The 20,245-nt window shown below is 39.8% G+C and overlaps 2 protein-coding genes across 12 annotated transcripts in view; one reads left to right on the top strand and one right to left on the bottom strand.

The window, feature by feature from the left end:
- LOC135500625 (calcitonin gene-related peptide type 1 receptor-like) overlaps positions 1-15,002 on the top strand; it is a 52,549-nt gene extending 37,547 nt beyond the window's left edge. Inside the window, exons 1-14 of one of the 5 annotated variants that reach the window (XM_064792174.1) lie at positions 119-573; positions 2,655-2,775; positions 3,685-4,000; positions 4,431-4,598; positions 4,975-5,066; positions 5,423-5,514; positions 9,792-9,911; positions 11,588-11,741; positions 11,938-12,088; positions 12,476-12,536; positions 12,826-12,892; positions 13,133-13,215; positions 13,492-13,627; positions 14,027-15,002. In XM_064792174.1, coding sequence (XP_064648244.1) covers positions 2,713-2,775; positions 3,685-4,000; positions 4,431-4,598; positions 4,975-5,066; positions 5,423-5,514; positions 9,792-9,911; positions 11,588-11,741; positions 11,938-12,088; positions 12,476-12,536; positions 12,826-12,892; positions 13,133-13,215; positions 13,492-13,627; positions 14,027-14,389 — 1,866 coding nt within the window. In that variant the 5' untranslated portion in view covers positions 119-573; positions 2,655-2,712 and the 3' untranslated portion in view covers positions 14,390-15,002. Of the gene's footprint in view, positions 1-118; positions 574-2,654; positions 2,776-3,684; positions 4,001-4,430; positions 4,599-4,974; positions 5,067-5,422; positions 5,515-7,009; positions 7,103-8,181; positions 8,218-9,791; positions 9,912-11,587; positions 11,742-11,937; positions 12,089-12,475; positions 12,537-12,825; positions 12,893-13,132; positions 13,216-13,491; positions 13,628-14,026 lie in introns of those variants that run through there. The other 4 variants (XM_064792173.1, XM_064792175.1, XM_064792176.1 and 1 more) reach the window with 4 other exon arrangements.
- A 272-nt stretch (positions 15,003-15,274) lies between these two features.
- The window catches only part of LOC135500835 (mucin-17-like), a 104,529-nt gene continuing 99,558 nt past the window's right edge, over positions 15,275-20,245 (bottom strand). For all 7 annotated transcript variants that reach the window (XM_064792493.1, XM_064792498.1, XM_064792496.1 and 4 more), the window contains 7 exons: positions 19,993-20,157; positions 19,449-19,654; positions 18,921-19,025; positions 18,665-18,725; positions 17,734-17,865; positions 17,306-17,561; positions 15,275-16,619 (listed from right to left, as the gene is read on the bottom strand). In XM_064792493.1, the coding sequence (XP_064648563.1) occupies positions 17,338-17,561; positions 17,734-17,865; positions 18,665-18,725; positions 18,921-19,025; positions 19,449-19,654; positions 19,993-20,157 (893 nt within the window). In that variant the 3' untranslated portion in view covers positions 15,275-16,619; positions 17,306-17,337. The remainder of the gene's footprint in view (positions 16,620-17,305; positions 17,562-17,733; positions 17,866-18,664; positions 18,726-18,920; positions 19,026-19,448; positions 19,655-19,992; positions 20,158-20,245) is intronic.

Genomic DNA, 20,245 nt, shown 5'->3' with positions numbered 1-20,245 from the left:
TATGCTCATTGAAAGACAAAGGCAGGTGTATCAGTTCACAGAATACATAGATTGCTGAAGAATATTAGCATGACAGAAAACGACCGCTTTAACTATTGATATATGATATAGGCTACAATGTACGCTTACCAAATGTTCACTCTGAAGCCAGTGCCATGTGCATGGTCATCTGGAATTGACCCATAAGTTATCACTCACGACTTGCATGGATTATTAATAAGACCGAAAATAGTATGGATAGTGTATATCATTTTATTTGTCATGAATCAAATGATAGGTCTTACCAGTGACGCCCCATCTTTGTAATTTCTGTGAGCAGTGCAGCGTAACACAGTGAAACCGTAGACGGTGTTCGGCTCCTGTGCTTTTAGCGAACTTTCGTCAAACGAGGAACAACACACAAACCTATGGAAATCAATAAATTTTCTTCGGCTGAAAGTCCGTTAAGTTTCATACTGTGAGAGGTCCCGGATTATGATTTTGGAAATCAGATTCGAGTGGACTGTATTTCATTCAGAGACGATTCAATTGATCACGAAATCTCAGAGGCATAACAGAAATCTGGAACTCAATGTAAGTTGCACTAACTTTATGATGATCACCTTTCTAAACCAACGAATTTCCTCTGTATCATTAGACTCGTACATTAAGAATATCATTCCCTTAATGGCGATGAATGACGAAGAAAACGGATTTTAATCAAGTGTGTTTTTTCAATCAATTAACACAATCTCATCGAAAACTGTTCAACAGTTTTATAAAAGATGGGGCGGTCTTAATTTTTTAAGAAATTGGATGATGGAGGCACGGTATTTTCACGCCAAAAACTATCTTATAGAAAGCCGATAAAGTGTAAACATTGAATGTTTTAATAAGCGTGTAGGTGTAGTATGTGCGAAGGCTGCGGAGGAAATAGATCAGAATGCTAGCCGATTGCTTGTCAAGCGAACAGAGTAATCAACTTACAAGCTGTCCAAACTACGATACTACATAAGTGACGGTTAGACGCTGCTCTCTTCTTCTTCTCTTTATTAAAGTCAGTGCATTTCTTTCTTGTCAATATTTCATTTTGAAACCTGCCATTTCGTAATTTTCTCACGTATATCGAATTGACGCCGACATTAAGAATATTCGCACCATTAACCATGCTAACGCGTATCAGTTTACCTTCATTTTGATGTCTCGCGAGCGAAAATATTCATTGCGAAACACGATTTGATACAATATGGATTGCCTCAGCTGTGATTATCATGTTATTCGTGAACGAATCCCCGACGGGCGAATCATATTAAATTTTTAGTCGGACCGATTGTGTCTCCGTACGTGTGGGGTCCTGCATTGTATTCACAGGTTCGATGGGACCCTTGGTGATTGTTTAGAGTATCTTATATTACTACGTATTGCTATTTTGCAATTCTGATACACCCTCATGACAAATAATTAAGTCAGTGAGAGTGAAAGCAAATTGTTAATAAAATCAAATGTGGTATCGTATGTATACTCGTCTCGAACGAGAGTAGTTCAAAAGAAACCCAACTCTGCACAATGTATAAGGGAGTGGCGTGGTGGTTGGCCGCCGGGCTCATAACCGGAACGTCATGAATTCCATTCTCAAAAGACTCTAGCCCGAGGCTGATGAGTAGTTTAGAAGCTGACGTAATTGTTTTGCTAGCAGCAGGAACATTAAGTCATAAACTTGACGACAACTTTTACATTAAATTCTGCAAAACGCTCCATTATGCTTGCATGAGAGTATGAGTTAGTGATGAACACGGAAATCGGGCAAACCTTTTACTCCCAGGAATCATCAACCACACTATACTATTAAAATTAAAGACATATTATGTATAATGATGCCAAATGACCCATTAGCATCTAGCGCTGCAATTTCTCAATTACGGCTGACATTATCGCAATAAAATGGTTCGGCTTATCAGCCGAGAGCATTCGACTCTACGTCGAAATAGTTCACGGTTGCACCAGGAATACATTGTTGTAAAAACTCGATCCAGTCCCCAACAGTGTACATGAGTCACATGAAGACTACCCATTTCATAACTTAGTTCCTGCCTGTATCCCCCCTTTGAGGGTCGGTGTGGCAGTTCGAAAGATCCTTCTCATGGCATACAAATACTCCTTGAAGTGCACAACGTTTCGTCTAGCCTCCGGAACACACTTAAAAGGGCAAACACACGCCGGAGGGAACGGTAAACACTATGAGAATTAAATTTGTCGATAATTCATCAAGGCAGTTGTACATCTGTTGGCTGGTTAAACAATTCCTTGGTCTAAGAAAGGCTAGGTGCTATTCAGGGTCAAATTCACAGGAAACTGGTATCTCATTAATATCTCAAAAGAAATATGCCTGTTGAAATTCAAATTGTTTCCCCTTGGTTAAGTGGCTTTAGCCTGTTGGAGATGCATAGAATGCACGACACTGATTAAAATCGGAAAGTCACTGTGCTTACTTGTGATAAAAGAGAGCTGATGATGGGTAAATTCATCCAATCTTCTTCATTCATTAATGTAGATCAGGATGGCTGCACACTTAGTCGTCCTCTCTCTCGTGTTGGAGCACCCGCGGAGGATCCAAGCTGACGTTAAGACACTAGATTTCTTTGATAATGAAATTAGCAAACGTTTTATTTTTCAAGGTCCTCTTGGGATTTTGACATGCTGAATCGTCAGATCAGTTGCATCTAACAGGCAAAGATGGGGACGGCGTCGGCATACTGGGCGTACACAGTGGCCCTGAGTTTGATCATGCTTCCGAAGGTGAGTGGTCTTATTATGGGCATGGGTCGGATACGGTATCGCGAAGATTGCCTGACAGCGAAAACACACATAATATCACCTCACATCCACCCACATCAGGCCTGGCCCCCTCCCACTTCTTCATTTTGTCCTCTTTGGTCCCTCTTCCATAAGTGTATTAGCTATTGATAAGTGTTTCGTAATGAGGGGTTGGTTTACAAAATGTCTTTTCCAAGTAAGTGTACTTTCTAAATTGCGTTCGCTGATGTGCATACTCAGTGTGAGGAATGGCCCCTTTCTAGGTAAACACACATCAAATATACACCCCTCTTTCATCACCATACATAGAAGAAAAGACAACAGCTTACTGTGCATTGAGTGTATAGCTGCGGTGTAAAATTACTTAAGACCATGCATTGTCAAACTCGCTCTAAGAAGATACGGTGGACCTCCTTTGTCCGTTAGACATCTTGATCGGTTTCTACGACCAAGGATCTCGTTGCCAAAGTTATCACCGAATTGAAGGCAATAAATCGTACAGATGAGATTGCATGCGATGGACTCCGAGAAATGTGCTTTAAATCATGATATCATTCAGGGAAGCTTCTCGCTTACGATATTAGCGCCCCTCTAAGTGGCTCCAGATGGCTTAAATGATGTCAACGGCTTTGATGAGGTAATATAGAGCCCGCAGTACACTGTGGAAAGAGTGATCGCGTCGATGTTCGCAAAGATGGGATTGCTTTGTTTAGGTTACAGGTATTCGGTCGATTAGGCGTCCATATTAAACCGTAGGGAAGAACCTGTTCTCCGTGCTCCACCCCAGTCCAAAGCCTCTAAGACATCATCAATTAATTTTAACACCTGTCCTTTGGGAAGTCTTAAGAAGTTTTCCTGATGCATTGTTTTCTCCCTAAAATTGTTTTACAGGATACATTATCAGCACAGCGAATCAATAGCTTCTCGTGCAGTGACCGAGATGGCACCTTCACGGAAGAAATCTTCAAATTAAGATCGTGCGCCACGTGTTTCACGTATCTGTTCCGGAATCGTAATGACGTCGTAAGGACTGGGCCATTCGGTCACTTGCTGAATCGCACCAAGCATAAGGTGACAAACGACCGAGTGGAATACCTTGGTTATGAGCTACACTACCCGGATATCACTAACAGCTCCACGATCACGGCGCTCTGTGATACTCTCAGTACCAATGATTGCCAGCGTTGGCGACAGTGCTGCCAAGCAGGTGAGTCGAAAATGACAGGCATTCTAATCAGTAATCAGTCAAGAAACCCAATCGGGCCGCCGTATTTTGGTACATCCTAACATAGAGTAGCAGCGACGATATCGCCAAACTGTATTTGCTGGATGGGCTGATTGCCGTCAGAATAAGATTTGATCGAAACGTGTGCGAATAATGTATCATCAATCCAAAACGCGAAAATTTAACACATCATGTTATGCAAAGATTCGATTACCGCGTCGTCGGCCGTTTTCCGATTGTTCTTTTGTTTACATATATAAGTTATAAGTGTCCTGCAGGTGGCTTTGATAGCTATTGAAAGGAAATTCGTCAGTCTTTGAGATATTTATCGCCGTAACATTATTTCATGGTAGCAACAAGATGTCTCGTACACCTACCTGTTCATCACTATATTGCGCCCCTCTACGTGTAGGTCAGGAATGTTGTCACCACCAGCAAGCCTCACCCTCAGGGACTATTGGTACAGCTTGTCGCAGTACATGGGATGGATGGCTGTGTTGGGATGAGATGCCCCCGGGGACGGAATTCCAATACTGCCCAGATTACGTTCTCGAAGGAGTAGAAAGGCTAATAGGTTCAGGTGAGTTCCATTGGATGAAGAAGCAAGCCAAGTGAAAATCCAGATAGGGATCTTATAAGATTCCGAGTTAGAGTTCTCATACATGCAACAAGGTTCTTGTAAGATTCGGCCTTCTCAAAGATCTTGTTGGAACCAATTGGTTCTTTCAGATCTTATTAAGTTTCGTTTATATGTATATGTACAACATGTTTTACAACATTATTTTACACGTACAATATTTCAAGATTCTTATAAGATTATGGTCGTCAAGCATATTGTAAAAATTGTACATGCATATCATGTACATGTACAATAAACTGAACATGATAATCTTAAGTAAACATCTTACAAGGATTGTCGATGGCTTCTTATATTTACTTGACATTTCCCTTTATAGCTCAAGCCGTGAAGACCTGCACCCCGAATGGAACGTGGTTGAAAAAGAATGGTCGGGAGTGGACCAACTTCAAAACATGTCTGGCTTACGATGTACGTATTCCGCAAGTATGCCATGCTATATCATCGGTTTCTGGGTAGGGCATCGGGACCGGTAAGCTCCATAACAAGACCAATATGCGGATCTTACTGATCGCATTGTGAGGCGATTAATGTAACATAAGAATAAGTATTCGTCCATAAGGAATACTAAAAAGCAATTGACACTTTCTAGTAAGATACACTTATTAAACGATGACGCTAAAAAAATCTTTGTGAGAGTTTTAACGCCAGACGATACAACTTTGTTTCTTTGTTTCTCAACTTTGTTTTTTCAATTATCACGTGTTTGCTTGTCAATCTTTTCATTACCCGTATCTAGGTATTTGACAATTCTATTAATATTTCAGGCTTACCTGGTGGGGGTGTATGTCAACCTCGGCACCAACATCCTGAGCATAATGCTACTGGTTCCTGCTATCATCATATTCATATCTTACAGGTAACAACCTCGTCCCAAACTTTTTAGTTTTCTGATTGTTCCCGAATGAGACGACGAATACCAATTGAAGGACACAAAATCCCAGCACCAAATCCTTAAGTGCGAAACATAGCTCGATGCACTTTTGATAACGGTTTTTAGACTTTGAAAAACGTTCAATGGTTTCTCGGCCATTCAGCCCGAAAGTTTTTTCAGCGAAAGCATTACAAATGTGTTTTTTTTCGACTCTCATAACCATTAGCGGGCCTTCGTTCTACCGCAAAAGACTTTTGCAGCTGCATAGTCTTTCAAAAGCTCACAAACTTTCATTTCTCAGAGTGTACGTCGGCGAACGAAATTATTTGAACCGTGCTTTTCCATCAGAAATATACGATGGGAAACTAGACTGTTATTGTTTTGTCGTTTTGCACCTTGCTGCATTGACGTAGAGCTATCGGCAATGCCAGTTAGATGTTATAGAAATTTACCGCTAAAATTTAATAACAAGCATGCGAACTTTAAGGTATCTTCGTAGTGAAGCCGGACTTGTACATCCGCAAATTATTGGGGCGGCAGGGTTGCGATTATTTGTGGTTTATTATCTGGTTAAAGTTGGCTACATATCATTCCCATTCTTAATTCCCAATTCTCACTGTTATACTTATCAAACTTTTTCAATGTGAGGCTTGTGCTAGGAATAGTCCAGACAGATTTAGACGTTCATGTGTGTTTACCTCCAACATAGATGTAACCGGCTGCTAGTCGGGAATACGTAATACAAATAATTGCGCAGGCACGGGGAATAAGTTACCAATTTCAGTGTAGTTTCTCACTCCTGGCAATCGATCTATCTTTGTACCAACCAACAGTATCACAGCAACACCATCATTCTACTGTCGCATCACTCTTGCACTATGGCATGCTCGCTTCTTTATCACGAAAGGTGTACAAAGTACATGTATACTAATACCGTTTTCTTATTTTACGTTATTCTATCATTTTCGATTTACAACTTGATTAATTTATTCTGTCTCATTTTTCAGACTGTATCTTTCATTTAAATAAGAACTAAATACTCTACACAAACGAAACCACGAATATGAGTGGATGCTATTGTTATATAGATTCTTGATCATGACCCTAAATATTTTCATTAAAACTGCGAACGTATTGTTGTTCTCTTCTTTTTTATTGATCGTTTAACTCTCGGTGTCATCCACTTTTGCACAGCATCCCTAAGAATCTCCCTCCCCCCAACAAAAAAAGGATTACGTTTCACATCATGCGGACGTACATGTATTAGTTATTTAACGTTCATTCGCCGTCTGTCACTTACGTCCGGTGCACCGGCCCACCGGTGATTTTATGTCTTGATAGTCGCCATCGAGTTGACCTCTCGTGTTTCCCATACTTCAAGCGAATCAGATATTAAAAACACAGCAACCTACATAATGACGTCACCAAAGCTCTCCAATACGATTGGTTACTTTGTTACATGTGATTTGTTTTCAGCTAGGCAGTGGAATAGTAGCTCCTTCCACTCGATTCCAAGGCCCACAAGGACGAAGAAGACCTCTAAAGTCATACTCTTCCTGTCCGATCCATTTTGGTCTGAATGACTGAGGTTTTAAGCATGATTTATGGGTTTGTTGTCATGCATATTTGTGAAAAGTTGATGTCAAGGTCAAATTAATAATCCGATAATGTTGAGAGTAAAAATCCAACTAACTACAGTCCATGTCACGAAAAAATGGCGCTGAAATTCATTTTTTAATATTTTATACAGAACATTCATCAGTTGAACAAAAAGTTATTGGTTACATGCATTTTCCGTCCAGTGCAATTTTTCTGTGAACTGAATATCACCATTGAGCTTATTTAACACTGATGTAACAACATGTGATAGAAGACAAGGGTAAATTATTGAGTTGTAATGTTTACACTATAGATGTATTAACTCGAACGAAGTCTCATATGATCATTAAATGAAATTATAAGAAAAAAAAAAAAAAAGTTTAAACAATATCAATGTTAAACTTATAACTGGAACAAAACGGCGACGATAATATCAAGTTTTTATAACTACAAGAAAAAAACAACCATTAAGTTCTAAAAACCTATCCTTAAACTCTTAAAAGTTATGTTCCCGTCATGCATGTATGGTAATTTGCTGTGTCTGGCATAAATGCATAGAGGTTGTACATGTTTTCATGCGAAATGTATATATCATACGTTCATGATTGTAGGTGGATTCTGTTTGCATTGGACACAGGCTCGATGAATCTGTACGAGATGCACTATGAGTAGTGAGAAATGTCAGTTCGAACCTGTGTCCCCATTTTTCTTCATGTATTGTACCGATAATGATAACGTGTTCCGTTAAGCTGAACTGTTTGAACAACGCCACTGCCAGAACGTCAGAAATAAGACTATTACGGCGACAACGACAGTCTTCTAACGCCGACGCTTGATTGAGACTTGTGTTGTTTCTCGATTTTATGGCTATTCTGTCGAGGCTGCCTCTGACCAACCAGTAGTTTTTAGGTTGGCCGCTGGGTGCTTGTTTGCACAGTTCAGCTTCAAAGCCCCGTCACTCAAGGAGCAAAGGAAGTTGTACAATTCCCCCATCGCGCCACCCTGCCGCGTACTTTGAATTGTTATATATCTGCTGTTTTGTATAAAATTTAGACTTCAGTGGATATTTGCAAGCGACGGCGAGCAATTGTAAGTAAATTTGGCGAGTCTGCCAAAACTGGTTGAGCTGTTCGGCATATCCAGCTTTCAGCCTATCTATCACTGTAATTTAGTTTGCTTAATTGATGTTGTACTCAACAGATTAGTACAATAAATCCGTATCTCTCACATCACAGATAACCAGGACGTGGGTATGTCCCATTGGAAATGTTTCGTTCTTTATTCCAATATAAAGGGAAAAAATGTGAAATTACAAGTAGTAGTGTAGGAATCAATAACAAGTGATCTTTTTTGGCATGACACAATTTCCATAAACCAAACAAACAAAAGAAGGAAGAAAAGAGACAAATTCAAACAAAAATTACCACTAAAGCCACCAAAAGGACTACTTACTGACTTAAAAGAAGTCACCTACAGACTGGAGACGCATGTGTATCTCTGTCATTATGATCAACTTTTACAGAAGTTGGAGTTACAGTAAAGTTGACGTGACAAATCCTCGACATTATTCTAACGTCATGAAAATTACACACATTGTACATTAACTAGATTTCGCAGGAACATTAATTTTTAATCAAGATTTGTAATCAATCTGTATTCTGCCTGAAATGGACATTTAATCTTTGCTTCCGACATGTCACTTGATTTCAGTTTCACTTTTCACATTATGTCTTCAACACACATTCACTACTTGGTTGAAAGCTGGATATGCAATGGGTTCGAACTCGGGCTTTAAATGATAAAAAGCTACATTCTTATCAATTCTCACCTACAAAAGTAAACGAACACCAACCCTCAATAACTACAACAAGTGATGATACATTTTAAAACATAACTCAAATCACGTAACGGTTTCTCCTGGAAACCTGCTATTTATCTGTAGATTAACCTACATTTAAGTAATCCGTTAAGTAACTTTTCAGTCATCGCCACAGACATAGGAAAAATGAATTTACATTATTACAAAAGCTGTCTGGGCAATATCTTACAAACCAAAACAGATCTATCATAGCTCGAATTCGAACCGGACCGAACTGGTAGGTATTTGGCGCGCTTTGTCAGTCTTGTGTATGTTCCTGCCTGGTAACTGTTGGCTATTCTATCTTCATTTAGCGATCCAGAGGTTAACATGCGCAAGACTGGTAGCAGCGACTACGAAAACGCGCCGTTAATTAGAAACCCACGAGCTTGTCCACATGCGCTACCTATATCCTTGACCCGAGTAATTCCCTCTTCCCTCGCTCGGTGGCGCTACCTACTATTGGCTAACTTTTTGAAATAAAGTTTAAGAAGTAGGTCAAGTGGTGACAGTTAATGTCATGAACATCCGGTATATCGTCTGCATTTGAAGTTTGCTTGAGAACGATACCTGTGAGGGTTTTTTTGGCTCCAACGTCATTACATTGTGCCACCTTATGTATGTTGCCTATCAGGAGACATTACATACAGGGCTAACATATCATGGAATGGAACGAGGCAAAGGATAAGGGCTAACATATCATGTATGCTCGAGAATCAAACAATAAAAAAGTTTGCCAGCCCTTGTCTCTCATGATGTCTTATGGTGTTGCTTATCCAACATTTTTCCCTCCTTGCACCTTAAGATTCACCGACATAGAACCTGTCGCCCGGCGGTCTTCGTCAATGTCAAGTTGTCATGGTAATGGTCACGTGAATAATAATGCTGTGAAGTCAGACTCCCGTACTATGCTTGTGGGTGTCAGGTAGGAATGTTATGGCTTTTAGTTGAATGGCCTCGATCACTCAGCAACCGGTACGACCGTGCGATACTTGTCCATTGGCACATTCGCACATTGGCGATCGCATGGCTGTATTTCGCAGCGCATGCAACATACGCTTTCATTCGTATCGGCGGCTGTATGAAAGAGGTTAAATGAATGAAGTTCCTTTCCTAACTTACGCATGCGTCGATAAAAAGACCCTATAGAAAGTAAACACTAGGAATTCGAAAATCGAGTCTAACTGTTCTTTATCAAATGTTATTTATATCATCAGTTATTTCATGACTTTTGTTTGGACTTGTCTTACCTTCTGTTAGTCATTTGAATCACTGGCTGTCATTCGGCTTGAATTTTTTAAAACCCAATTGCTGTTCTGATAATGAAAAAAAAAACGTTCGGCCAAATTCACACCCAAACGACACGTTCATTTTGACCACCTTTCCCTGGTAGTCTGGATAAGTTAAACCTGGCTCGATTTTCGACATTTCTATCAAATACTATTCTTAATCTATATCTACGAAAGCTTTATCTTAACTATCATTTAGTTACGCGTAGAAAAGCTTCTACTTGCAGCGCCTGTAATCATAGCGACAAATGATAATATCATATTAACAAGTTGATGCAACCAATAAGTTTTTACTAAACCTCTGAATAAATCTCAAATTCCTTTAAACATAAACTAACTGAATGTCTTGATAACTGAAATGGTGGCAATTAAAAACATACATTTGTTCAAAAACTGCAGTACCATACTGCATGGATAAGGAAAGACAGTTTTAGTGTGTCTTCATCGCTGCATGGTGCTTCATGTAAAATTGACATATTATAGAACTTGAATAAGGTCATCACGTATACAGTTTGTTGAACGGTGATCGACGCTGCCGTGTGCTTAATTTGACAGTAATAGGAAACCAAGGGTACGAAATTTCGACCTTATCGAAAAATAACATCAGTTGTTTTTGCTACGATCACCCCCAAATCAGTTCACCTGCAAACTTCTCTGCTCAAAAAATTAACTAAACGAGTTTGTTTAACAGTTCCATAGTATTTCATTTGGAATTCGATTAACTTGAATACCAATTGGCCAATTATCCATTTCCAACTTGTAAATGTATCTACGGTGTCTACCTTACCTCTATAAACCTCTCTGTTGCTTTATGTGTCGCATGGTTGTTACGTGTAGTTAGTAGTTAGTAAGAAGGAGCCTGACTACCTAGATGAATAGAGTCATTCTGAGATTGACCGTCTTAGCATGAACCTTACCAGGACCGTGATGACGACAAGTGTGGTAGCGACTGATTGGATTTTGGCTCTTCGTTCAAAGAGGCCCTCCTTGGCCCGGTTGTTCTGAACACAAGTTCAGTCCCTTACTTGGTGTTTTCTTTAACTAGGCGTTATCTCATTCAGGTAAGCCAAGGAAGTTGTATAGTTAGAACATCCTTGGTTAAGCGTAGACAACCTAACATCAAGGCAACGATAACGCTTTAGACAACCGGGTCATGTAAGGATCGAACGATGAACGTGAATCTGAGTCAATAATTACTTAATTATGAATGATTTTGCTATAAAATTTTAGTGTTTTTTGGTCTTCTACAACTCCTGGCGGTTGTCCAGCATCATCGGAGGAATGTATTCTGATTCGTGTTGTCTTTATTTAGGACACTCCGGCGGCAACACAGAGTAAAGGTTCACACGAACTTTTTCTTCTCTTTGCTCCTGTGTGCGATATGCGCGGTGATCTGGGAGATGTTGATCAAACACGACAGACTGATAACACAGGACTACACCAAGACAAGAATGCATCAAAATTCGGTAAGAAAACCTGTTTTCTGTCCATTAACCTGACCTCAATCTGCGAAGGATAAAAGCAACGACTGGACCTCGACTCGAGCATGCCAGTATTTTGTCACAACCTTCGCAATCATAACCAAGAACAGCCACCAAGCAATTTCGTTTTCGTCCCTTTACCTCTTAAATTTATGCGTAATCTCCTTCTCACAAATTCCAGGCTGGCTGTCAAGTCCTCTCAGCACTAAAGATCTATTTCTCAAGTACCAATTATTTCTGGATGTTTTGCGAAGGATATTATCTTCATCGACTATTAAGTGACGCCTTTCGTCCTCCGGAAAACTTAGTGCCACTATATCTCATCGGCTGGGGTAAGTTTGATTGCCATGAGGTATATACTCAAGAAGTATGGTTTGTTTTTTGCTGAATTGCTGGTTACTGCTACCGTGTGTTTTTGCTGACCTTGCTACGTTAAGCGTTGTATCATCCACTTGTCTTGAAGAGACTTGAATGGACTATACTTTTATTTAGTTATTGTGAGACGAGACAAGGAGGCAAAACAGACCACGAAATGTCACGAAGCCACTTTTGATGATGACGATGATGATGATGATGATGATGATGATGCTAGGATGATGTTTTCTAATGGACGAACTCGATAATGGTTTTATCACATAGCAAATATTATATGCAACGATCAGCATCCTCAGTACGAACTCTGTGTATATTCATGATGTCCTTTTTTTCGCATTCTGTAGGTATCCCGGCAGTTCCCGTAATCATTTATAGCATAATAAGAGTTTTATATGCAAATGAGAGGTAAGAAATAAGGTTGTTTATTGCAACAGTGGAGATGTATTGTATCTCAACTAGAACAAACCGCTTTGATAAGTACATCAAGAAGTGGCAGAAATTCATTAGCGCTGACATGGTTGGTATCAGTTATCATGTTTTGCGTGCGGTGTTCACGAATTCACCTCCACATTCGTAGTGCAAATTTGTTTTGTATGAACAACTGAGAAACTTTCAAAATGATTGATATCGTTGGATATACATGAGCGAAATTATGTGCGAAAAATTATTTTCAATTGGAGACCATTTTTTTCAGCTGCTGGGTGCTCTCCTACCGCCAGTGGAATTGGCTATACTATGTTCCGAATATGTTGTGTTTAGGGGTAAGTTGGCTTCAATAAGGCAACCGCTTCAATACGGGCTCTTGTTCGCTCTATGGTAGTAGTAGCCCATGATGTTGCCTTACCATAACGGTTGATTTCAAAATGAGGCTTCGTAGGCACAGAGTACATGCAATATACAGTGTAAACTGCTGTCTATTATAAAAATGGTTTCTATCTGTTGTCGAATTCCGGACTGATTAACTGCGTTAACTTCAAGACCTCCTCTCATTTTTGTTTCAGGTGAATTTGTGTTTTTTATGCAACATCCTGCGTGTCATTACGTCACGCCTGCAGTCACATCCAAATGAGCCGAGCAACTTTAGGTAACTGGCTTATTACATGTATACGTAATATATTGTTGTTATTAACACGTATATACCGTGAAATCCTTTAAGGGTTGACCATGGGCATGCCCCACCATTTTGGCTAGAACTCAAAATCAGAAAGCAGCACTTTCAAACCGAAGTGAATGCCAATTTCAAGGATGGGAGTATGTTCTTTGTCATGCTTGTCTTCCAAAGAACAGCCTTCCATGTAGCTTGACAACGTTCATAGAGATTGCATCGTGAAACTCATGTACTTCCAATCTTATTTTGCAGAAAAGGCCTAAAAGCAGTGTTCATCTTAATTCCATTATTTGGTCTTCAATTGTTTGTGACGATATATCGCCCTCCCAATGGATCTCCGGGCCTACGGCAGTACGACACCTTTCACTATTTCATTACTAATTCCCAGGTAAGTATACAGCATGCAGGCCGCAAAGTTTTCGTTTCACTTCCTTTTACAATTCGACAGAATTCTCGTTCATTCCAATCATCTGGAACACTTATATGTTCTTCAACACCAAGATGTTAGATAAATTATCCTAAGAATTGTATATTCATTTAAGAAACCCGATTCGTCACTTCCCAACTGACTTATCCTGCAGCCTCGAGCAAGGCAAGGTCTTTGTATGCCTACAGTAATCGAATTCACATGAAGTAAAGCCTCCTAAACCGAGGTCGGCCGAATGTAAACCGAGTGAAAATGATAAATGGGAACTGAGTTAAGAATCTTATTGGAATTTTAACCTTCGATGTTGGTGGAGCCTTACATCACATCTCCTACTACATCTGTACCGAAATTGTTTTCCAGGGCTTCTTTGTTGCACTCATATTCTGCTTCTTCAACCAAGAGGTCATGAACCACTTGAAGATGAGTTGCCGCTACTGCTGCCGCCGGCGGGGCTACCGGCGCCCCTCAAGGCATCACAGTTACGCCACAAGCATCACCACGGACGGCGGCAGCAGGACCAGTCCGCGAGTCTCCCTCCGCCTCAGCCGGCGGTCCTGCAACATGGACTCGCCCAGCCGCAGCCCATTCCTTCCAAAAGACACCCAACCTACCTGGAATAGCCATACGAATAATTACACCTTCAAGAACGGGAGTGGAAAGAAGAAGGATATGTATGTGACAATCCCTACGGAAACTCAGCCGCGGGATTTGACTACTGTGTAGCCCTGCCAGGATTGCTTGCTCGGGGACGACCTGGCAAATATCGCTGACTATCCTCACATACCCGTGCACGTGGTGTGTAACAATGAAAAGCTAGGACTCTGTCTGAATCGATATTGTGTTGTTGTGTCGTTTTGCTTTACATTTCTACGACCGACTTAGAAATCGTATCGCTTTGCAGGGCTACCCCCGTTTCAGGCATCGAGTAGAAAGGAAAAAGAAATCAAGTCTTGCTCACCCACCTGTGAATGATACATGTAGTTCAAAACAACACTGATTGATGTTTCGTCCGGAAAAAAAATTACGGATATAAGAACTCGCCAATTGTGCGGGGATGGATACTCCTTATCATGGATAGATTATTACTTGGCCCACTGTTTTCTTGTAAGATACTTTCTGTAAGGGTAACGGTATAGCGAGGCGTTATCTTGAACTCGCTAGTTCGTAAAGAGCTGGTTGTGAGAGCGAGTTGTTTCTCTTTCTGTATATAGCACATTGTATGAGTTAAGTTTCCTTCATTACAATTATCGTTGGTACTGTCGCAAGAATTTGTTGATTGAGTAAAATGATAATTATAATTAAATCAATATTGAAAATAAATAAACTTATTTTTCTAGATTCTGTTTTTCCTCCTGACCAATTTTTGCCCCGTTCAGTTAAATCCGATGAGGCCATGCACTATAGGACTAACACCCGGTACTCCAACGTCAGATGGCTCGTGCAGGATGCCTTGTGGGCCGAGACACGATATCATAACCCTATTGCACGCACTGTCTCATTGCGAATAATTCTGTCTGTCGATGGCTGTATGGGACCACAGCTAACTACAACGCATACGAAAGCTAGAGAGAGAGAAGGTGATAGTGACAGAATGAACAAGACGACGTGTGCTGCTTACTTGAGTTTAATAGACGTATTGGACATGGAAATAAGAATGAACAGAGTGAATATAATATGCTTCTGAGACGGATCCAAGGCATTTTGAATGCTTTTAAGATTTTGTTGAAAACTGACTGAATCATGTGACAACACAAAAAGAAGACGGCCAGTCTGTTTTAGGGCCACTGTGACATGGAAAATCAAACAGAAACTTTCAAAATGCTTTCGACATTACATAATTTTCATTTCAGATTAATTTTGGACAAATTCTGATCTTGCACACTTAACAAAATGGGTAAACCTTTACTTTAATAAATAGGTTCATCATACGCCATTCCAGATCCGCCTCATTGACTACTAATAACTTTCTAAAAGCGTGCTTGTGTATAGTCAAGCAACTATGTTGTATTGGAATCTTACTCTCTGTATCCTTTCTGTGCTACATGCATTATGATGTCGTACCTGAATTTAGATGAAAGACCTCCTGGCCACCGGTTCTAAAAATTAACTAATCAGTTTGGAAATTGTTCGTCTAATGAGTCTGTTAAATGCACATGGCACGTGGATAAACAATACGTGTAGATGGTTTAGTGGCACTACCGCTTGGGCAGTATGCCGTATTTTAAAAACCTGCAGCAACTCACAGTTTTTAATAATTCAACTTATGTTTGCATTTTTAAACCCCCGTTCATTCGTTGTAAGCGGCCCTTTTTTGCAATTGCAAATTTCTTTGGCCTCGTTTTCGGAAGTCTTTTAATTCGCTTTTTCTGAAAGGTTGTGACGGTCTGTTACAAGCCATTGTACATCAGGATTCAAGTCGTTCAATGCAATTGTCAGTGTCAATGAACGTGCATGTATGATACGGCGAGTTGTGTTGCAAACTGTAAGGCGAAATATTTCTTTATCGATGGTATTGATGCAGTTGGACTAAACTTTATTCGCCTGACAAATTCAAATTAACAACGCAACACGAACCTTGTTAGGTTATTAAACTTGGAATAAACACTTGCCTTGTGTCAGGTTTCAATGTGAATTAATTGGTGATATTATGTATAAACCGGCACTATATTTTATAACATGCAAGGCCGGATACAATGGTCAACAGTTATATTGTTGAGTAATGTCAGGGTTTTTTTTCAGGTGCTTAACGCCTTACAGTTGCTTCCAATAAAACATTGTCATAATGTTATAGCAATAACACTTGCGTTTAATTAAACATGGACTTGTTTTTAATTTGAAGAAACATGCTTCTTGCAATATTTCTTCCGAATAGAAAAGTTGGGATCTAATCTATTTGGTTTACTACTGTGTCGTTCGCGTTGTCCGTGGAATCGTGTTTGGTCGGTCGTTTTTCCTGGAAGGAGAGAATATAGGATGTAAGAGAGACTAAAAGTATGAGTCAAAGTAGTTGGCCAGACGAAGTTTCACCAGCCAAGTGCTAGAGGACAATTTCAGTTGCTTCTTACTGTTAGCAAGAATAGTTAGTCCATACTTGATATTAAAAGAAGGAGATCCGCTCGGCAGGAAAGTGGTCCAGCATCCATTTTTTAGAAGAATGTAGTTGGGTGAAAAACCGTAACGGATAATTTTTAGTGTCATACATAAATTCTATTGCCTCTTTATTTCGTTTTCATGGAGAACATTATTCGAGAATATTATCAAAAATCACTGTTCGGATCAACTTTAAATGCATACTTCGTGTGTGTTTCTTGTATTTTCTTTTGGCGCAGATACATGTACATGTACATAGAATTGTCGTGATGCAGTTACTTTGCACGCAAACTCGCTGAGGCTTGCCATTTATTTTGTTTTTATAGCATTTAAGACAATCAATGGGATTGTTGAAATTTCATTACGTTTTTACAAAACTGAAAAATGAATCTCAAGTTTCTAGTTTATATTTTTTAATTTCTTTTAAAATGGAGTAGGACTTAAAAACTACATGTACACAACGATTGGCTAACACCAACTCGCCCGTAATACATTCCTAATATACAAGATATAACAGAAATGATGATCAATTGAAAAAGCCATACGCACCATTTTTTCAGTTGGTATGTCCGCGAGGTTGGTTATGGAATCCCGCCACACTCTTGACAGCTGCAGCCTGTTATTTCCGTCACGTGTATTAAATGTGTCGCTTTGTTTACACAATCAAGAGGGAAGGCCACTTTCTTGACTGCGTGTTGAGGTCGGCAACATTTACATGCCCGCACGACACCCGTATATGATTCAAATGCACCAACGGCTGATGACCACGATATTGGTGTAGCAGATTTCTGGGTCTGGCAAGCTCCTAAAGAAAGCAAAAAGCAAGAAGTATAAGATTAGTTTTAATAATATTCACATAACGATTCGAAATAAAAGGGTGGACTAACTTGAGCATTTTACATGGTTACGTCTCGTAGGCTAGGAGTGAGCCAAAACGATATCGGGAGCCCAAAAAAAGTGAATCTCTTATGACGTACCTGAACACTCCTTTATCGTAATCGTCTGAGAGGCGTTGATAACGCATGGCAGGGTATTCAATAAGCCTGCATCGGATATGAATGAACGCAGATTCACTGTCTTTTCTTTCGGTTCGGGCCCACATAACCATGCTGAAAAATAGAGATACGAGATCAAATGATGCTATATATACTACATTTGGTAATGTATAAATTTCAACAAACACGTGCACGAATTGGCTTTGACTGTCAGATGGAACATTTATCACCGAGCAAGGGAATAGCATTCCGCGAAAATGACGTCACTGCAGCTGCTGCCCTCTATTTCCCCATCGCTGAATTACAGGCAATGTCGGACAAACATGCGGTTTCGTAATGGATTCAGGCTTTCTAACTGGGGCAGTTAGATTCAATCTGGCACATGTCCGAGTGTTGGAAATACTACATAATTGTTCTGAATATTTCTCTCTCTGACTCTATGGTATCATTCATGCTAAAAACAATGCAGGGTCAAAGATAATTGACTTTGAAATAAGCTCAAATGCGTAGAAATAAGTGTCGATGTCCGACTGTCACGTGACTAAAACGTCATCAATATTTTATGCAAATGACCTTGTGAGCTATAAATAGTAACTTCGTGGAATGCTATACCGCAAACGTTCGTGCTCTTTACGGGCCTGCCATTGTCATACCTGTTGCATTGCAATGTACACAGTTTGCATTCGTATAAGCACTGGCTCGAATTCTTTTAAACAGGTTGCCGGAAGGCCTAATGCATTAAGCTGATATTTTGTCATGATTCAGTTATACTGACTTTTGAATACACATTCCTTTCACAAATGTAATTTCGGTGCAAATAATGAAGTCTCCGATTGACATTGTCATTCTCCGTGAAATGCAATGCAAATACAATGCACATACATGTAGTAATTGTGTAAATAAGGTAACTTACGTGGTTTGCATTCGTAGCAGCATGTGGTTCCTGGCACGAGCACCTTCTCTTCATTGTCATCCTAAAAATGATAAAATGACGGTAATTAGTTGAAGTGAGCATCACTTCCTCCTTCCGAGTCATTTTTCTCAGGCCTTCGGTGACCTTAAAGAGCCCTTACGGAAGATCATTCAATTAATTTTCCAAACAATAACAAGAGGTTGATGAGTTTCATATAGTCTGCTGCAAAACTTCAGTCCGATAATAATGGTCTTACACAAACTTTGTCCGTATTGCAGTCTTCTTCCTCCACGACAACAGTATCTTTACATCGGTACCTCTTGCATGGGTGTCCGGTTTTCTTTGGCAAGTATTGGTTGTGCTTAAAAATAGTAAACATCAGCTGTTATTGATGCCACGTCAAACACTTATAAGTGACTTTTCTTTCTTTTTTGCAAAATCAACATATAGATTTTTTAACTCCGATTTCGTCGGTTGTGAAAAGAAGCCATTTGGATCTCCCTGACATTTTCAATAATTTGTTGAAGAGCCGAGATAACTTCCTAATGTGGGTTGGTTGGTGAGTGGATGGGATACATAAACAATGTAACGGTCGTTTCTCATGAGCTATATTGATGACTGGTCACAATGCTGGCGATTCATCACGCCAGGTCTCTACCTATACTGTACCTATATACCAAGGTACAGTATACTGTGCAGTAAAAAACTGGTCAATTTGAATTAAACAATATCTACACAATACACATGTATCATTAATATTTTTCGGATTAAAAGCATCACTGACCTCGTAGACAGTGCCATTAACGATGCACTGCTTACAGACTATACTCTTTACGCATTTCTGTCCCTGTCTGTAGAAACCATCTTCGCGTTTACATTTACATTTGTTAACACAGTCGGATGATTTATTTGCGTAAGTTTCGTTTAACAAGTTTGTGCACGTCTCCTCGCACAGATCGATCTCGCTCCATTTCTCGTTTTCTTCACATGCTGAAAGTTAGATAACCAATACGCTTGTTATGATAAAGGAATTGATACCGCACTGGAGGTATGGTAGTCTAACCAAACTTCGTGAGGTTGAACTAAGAACTAAGTCAAAACCGATGCATCTCGACGGGGTTTTGGGCGGATTTCACGAATAACTGATATTTGCGAAAAGAAATATCGTGGATTTTTTTGAAAACCGAAAAAAACGAAACTTCCTTATCAACCAAAAAAGGTAGAATTGTGTTTTTCTTCATATAATATTGCGGACGCAAGACATCAAGAGAAAATTGGGCGGTTAACAGTTGACGATGTGAGTGTCTTTGTGAAACTGCTGCACTTACGGCAGTCTGCTTCCTTGCACGGTTCTTCCTTCGTATTGTTTCCATCACAGTCATTGCCATCTCCCTTTTTGTGGATCTTTATCTCCCTCTTCCATGTCTGGTTTCCTTTGCCGCAGTTTTCCGAGCAAAGGCCGACCTTCTCCCAATCTCCCCACTCACAGTCAACTGAAATCAAACGCAATGTAGAATATTGAGTTTCAAGAACAAAAAAAATAATTAGAATCTAAACCAATTCATTAAGGAAGAGTCCTGG

This window comes from Lineus longissimus, chromosome 16 (assembly GCF_910592395.1).
Source record: "Lineus longissimus chromosome 16, tnLinLong1.2, whole genome shotgun sequence".
In the NCBI taxonomy this organism is placed as follows: Eukaryota; Metazoa; Nemertea; class Pilidiophora; order Heteronemertea; family Lineidae; genus Lineus; species Lineus longissimus.
The sequence above is the reverse complement of the archived record's forward strand: the minus strand, read 5'-3'. Positions and strand labels throughout refer to the sequence as shown.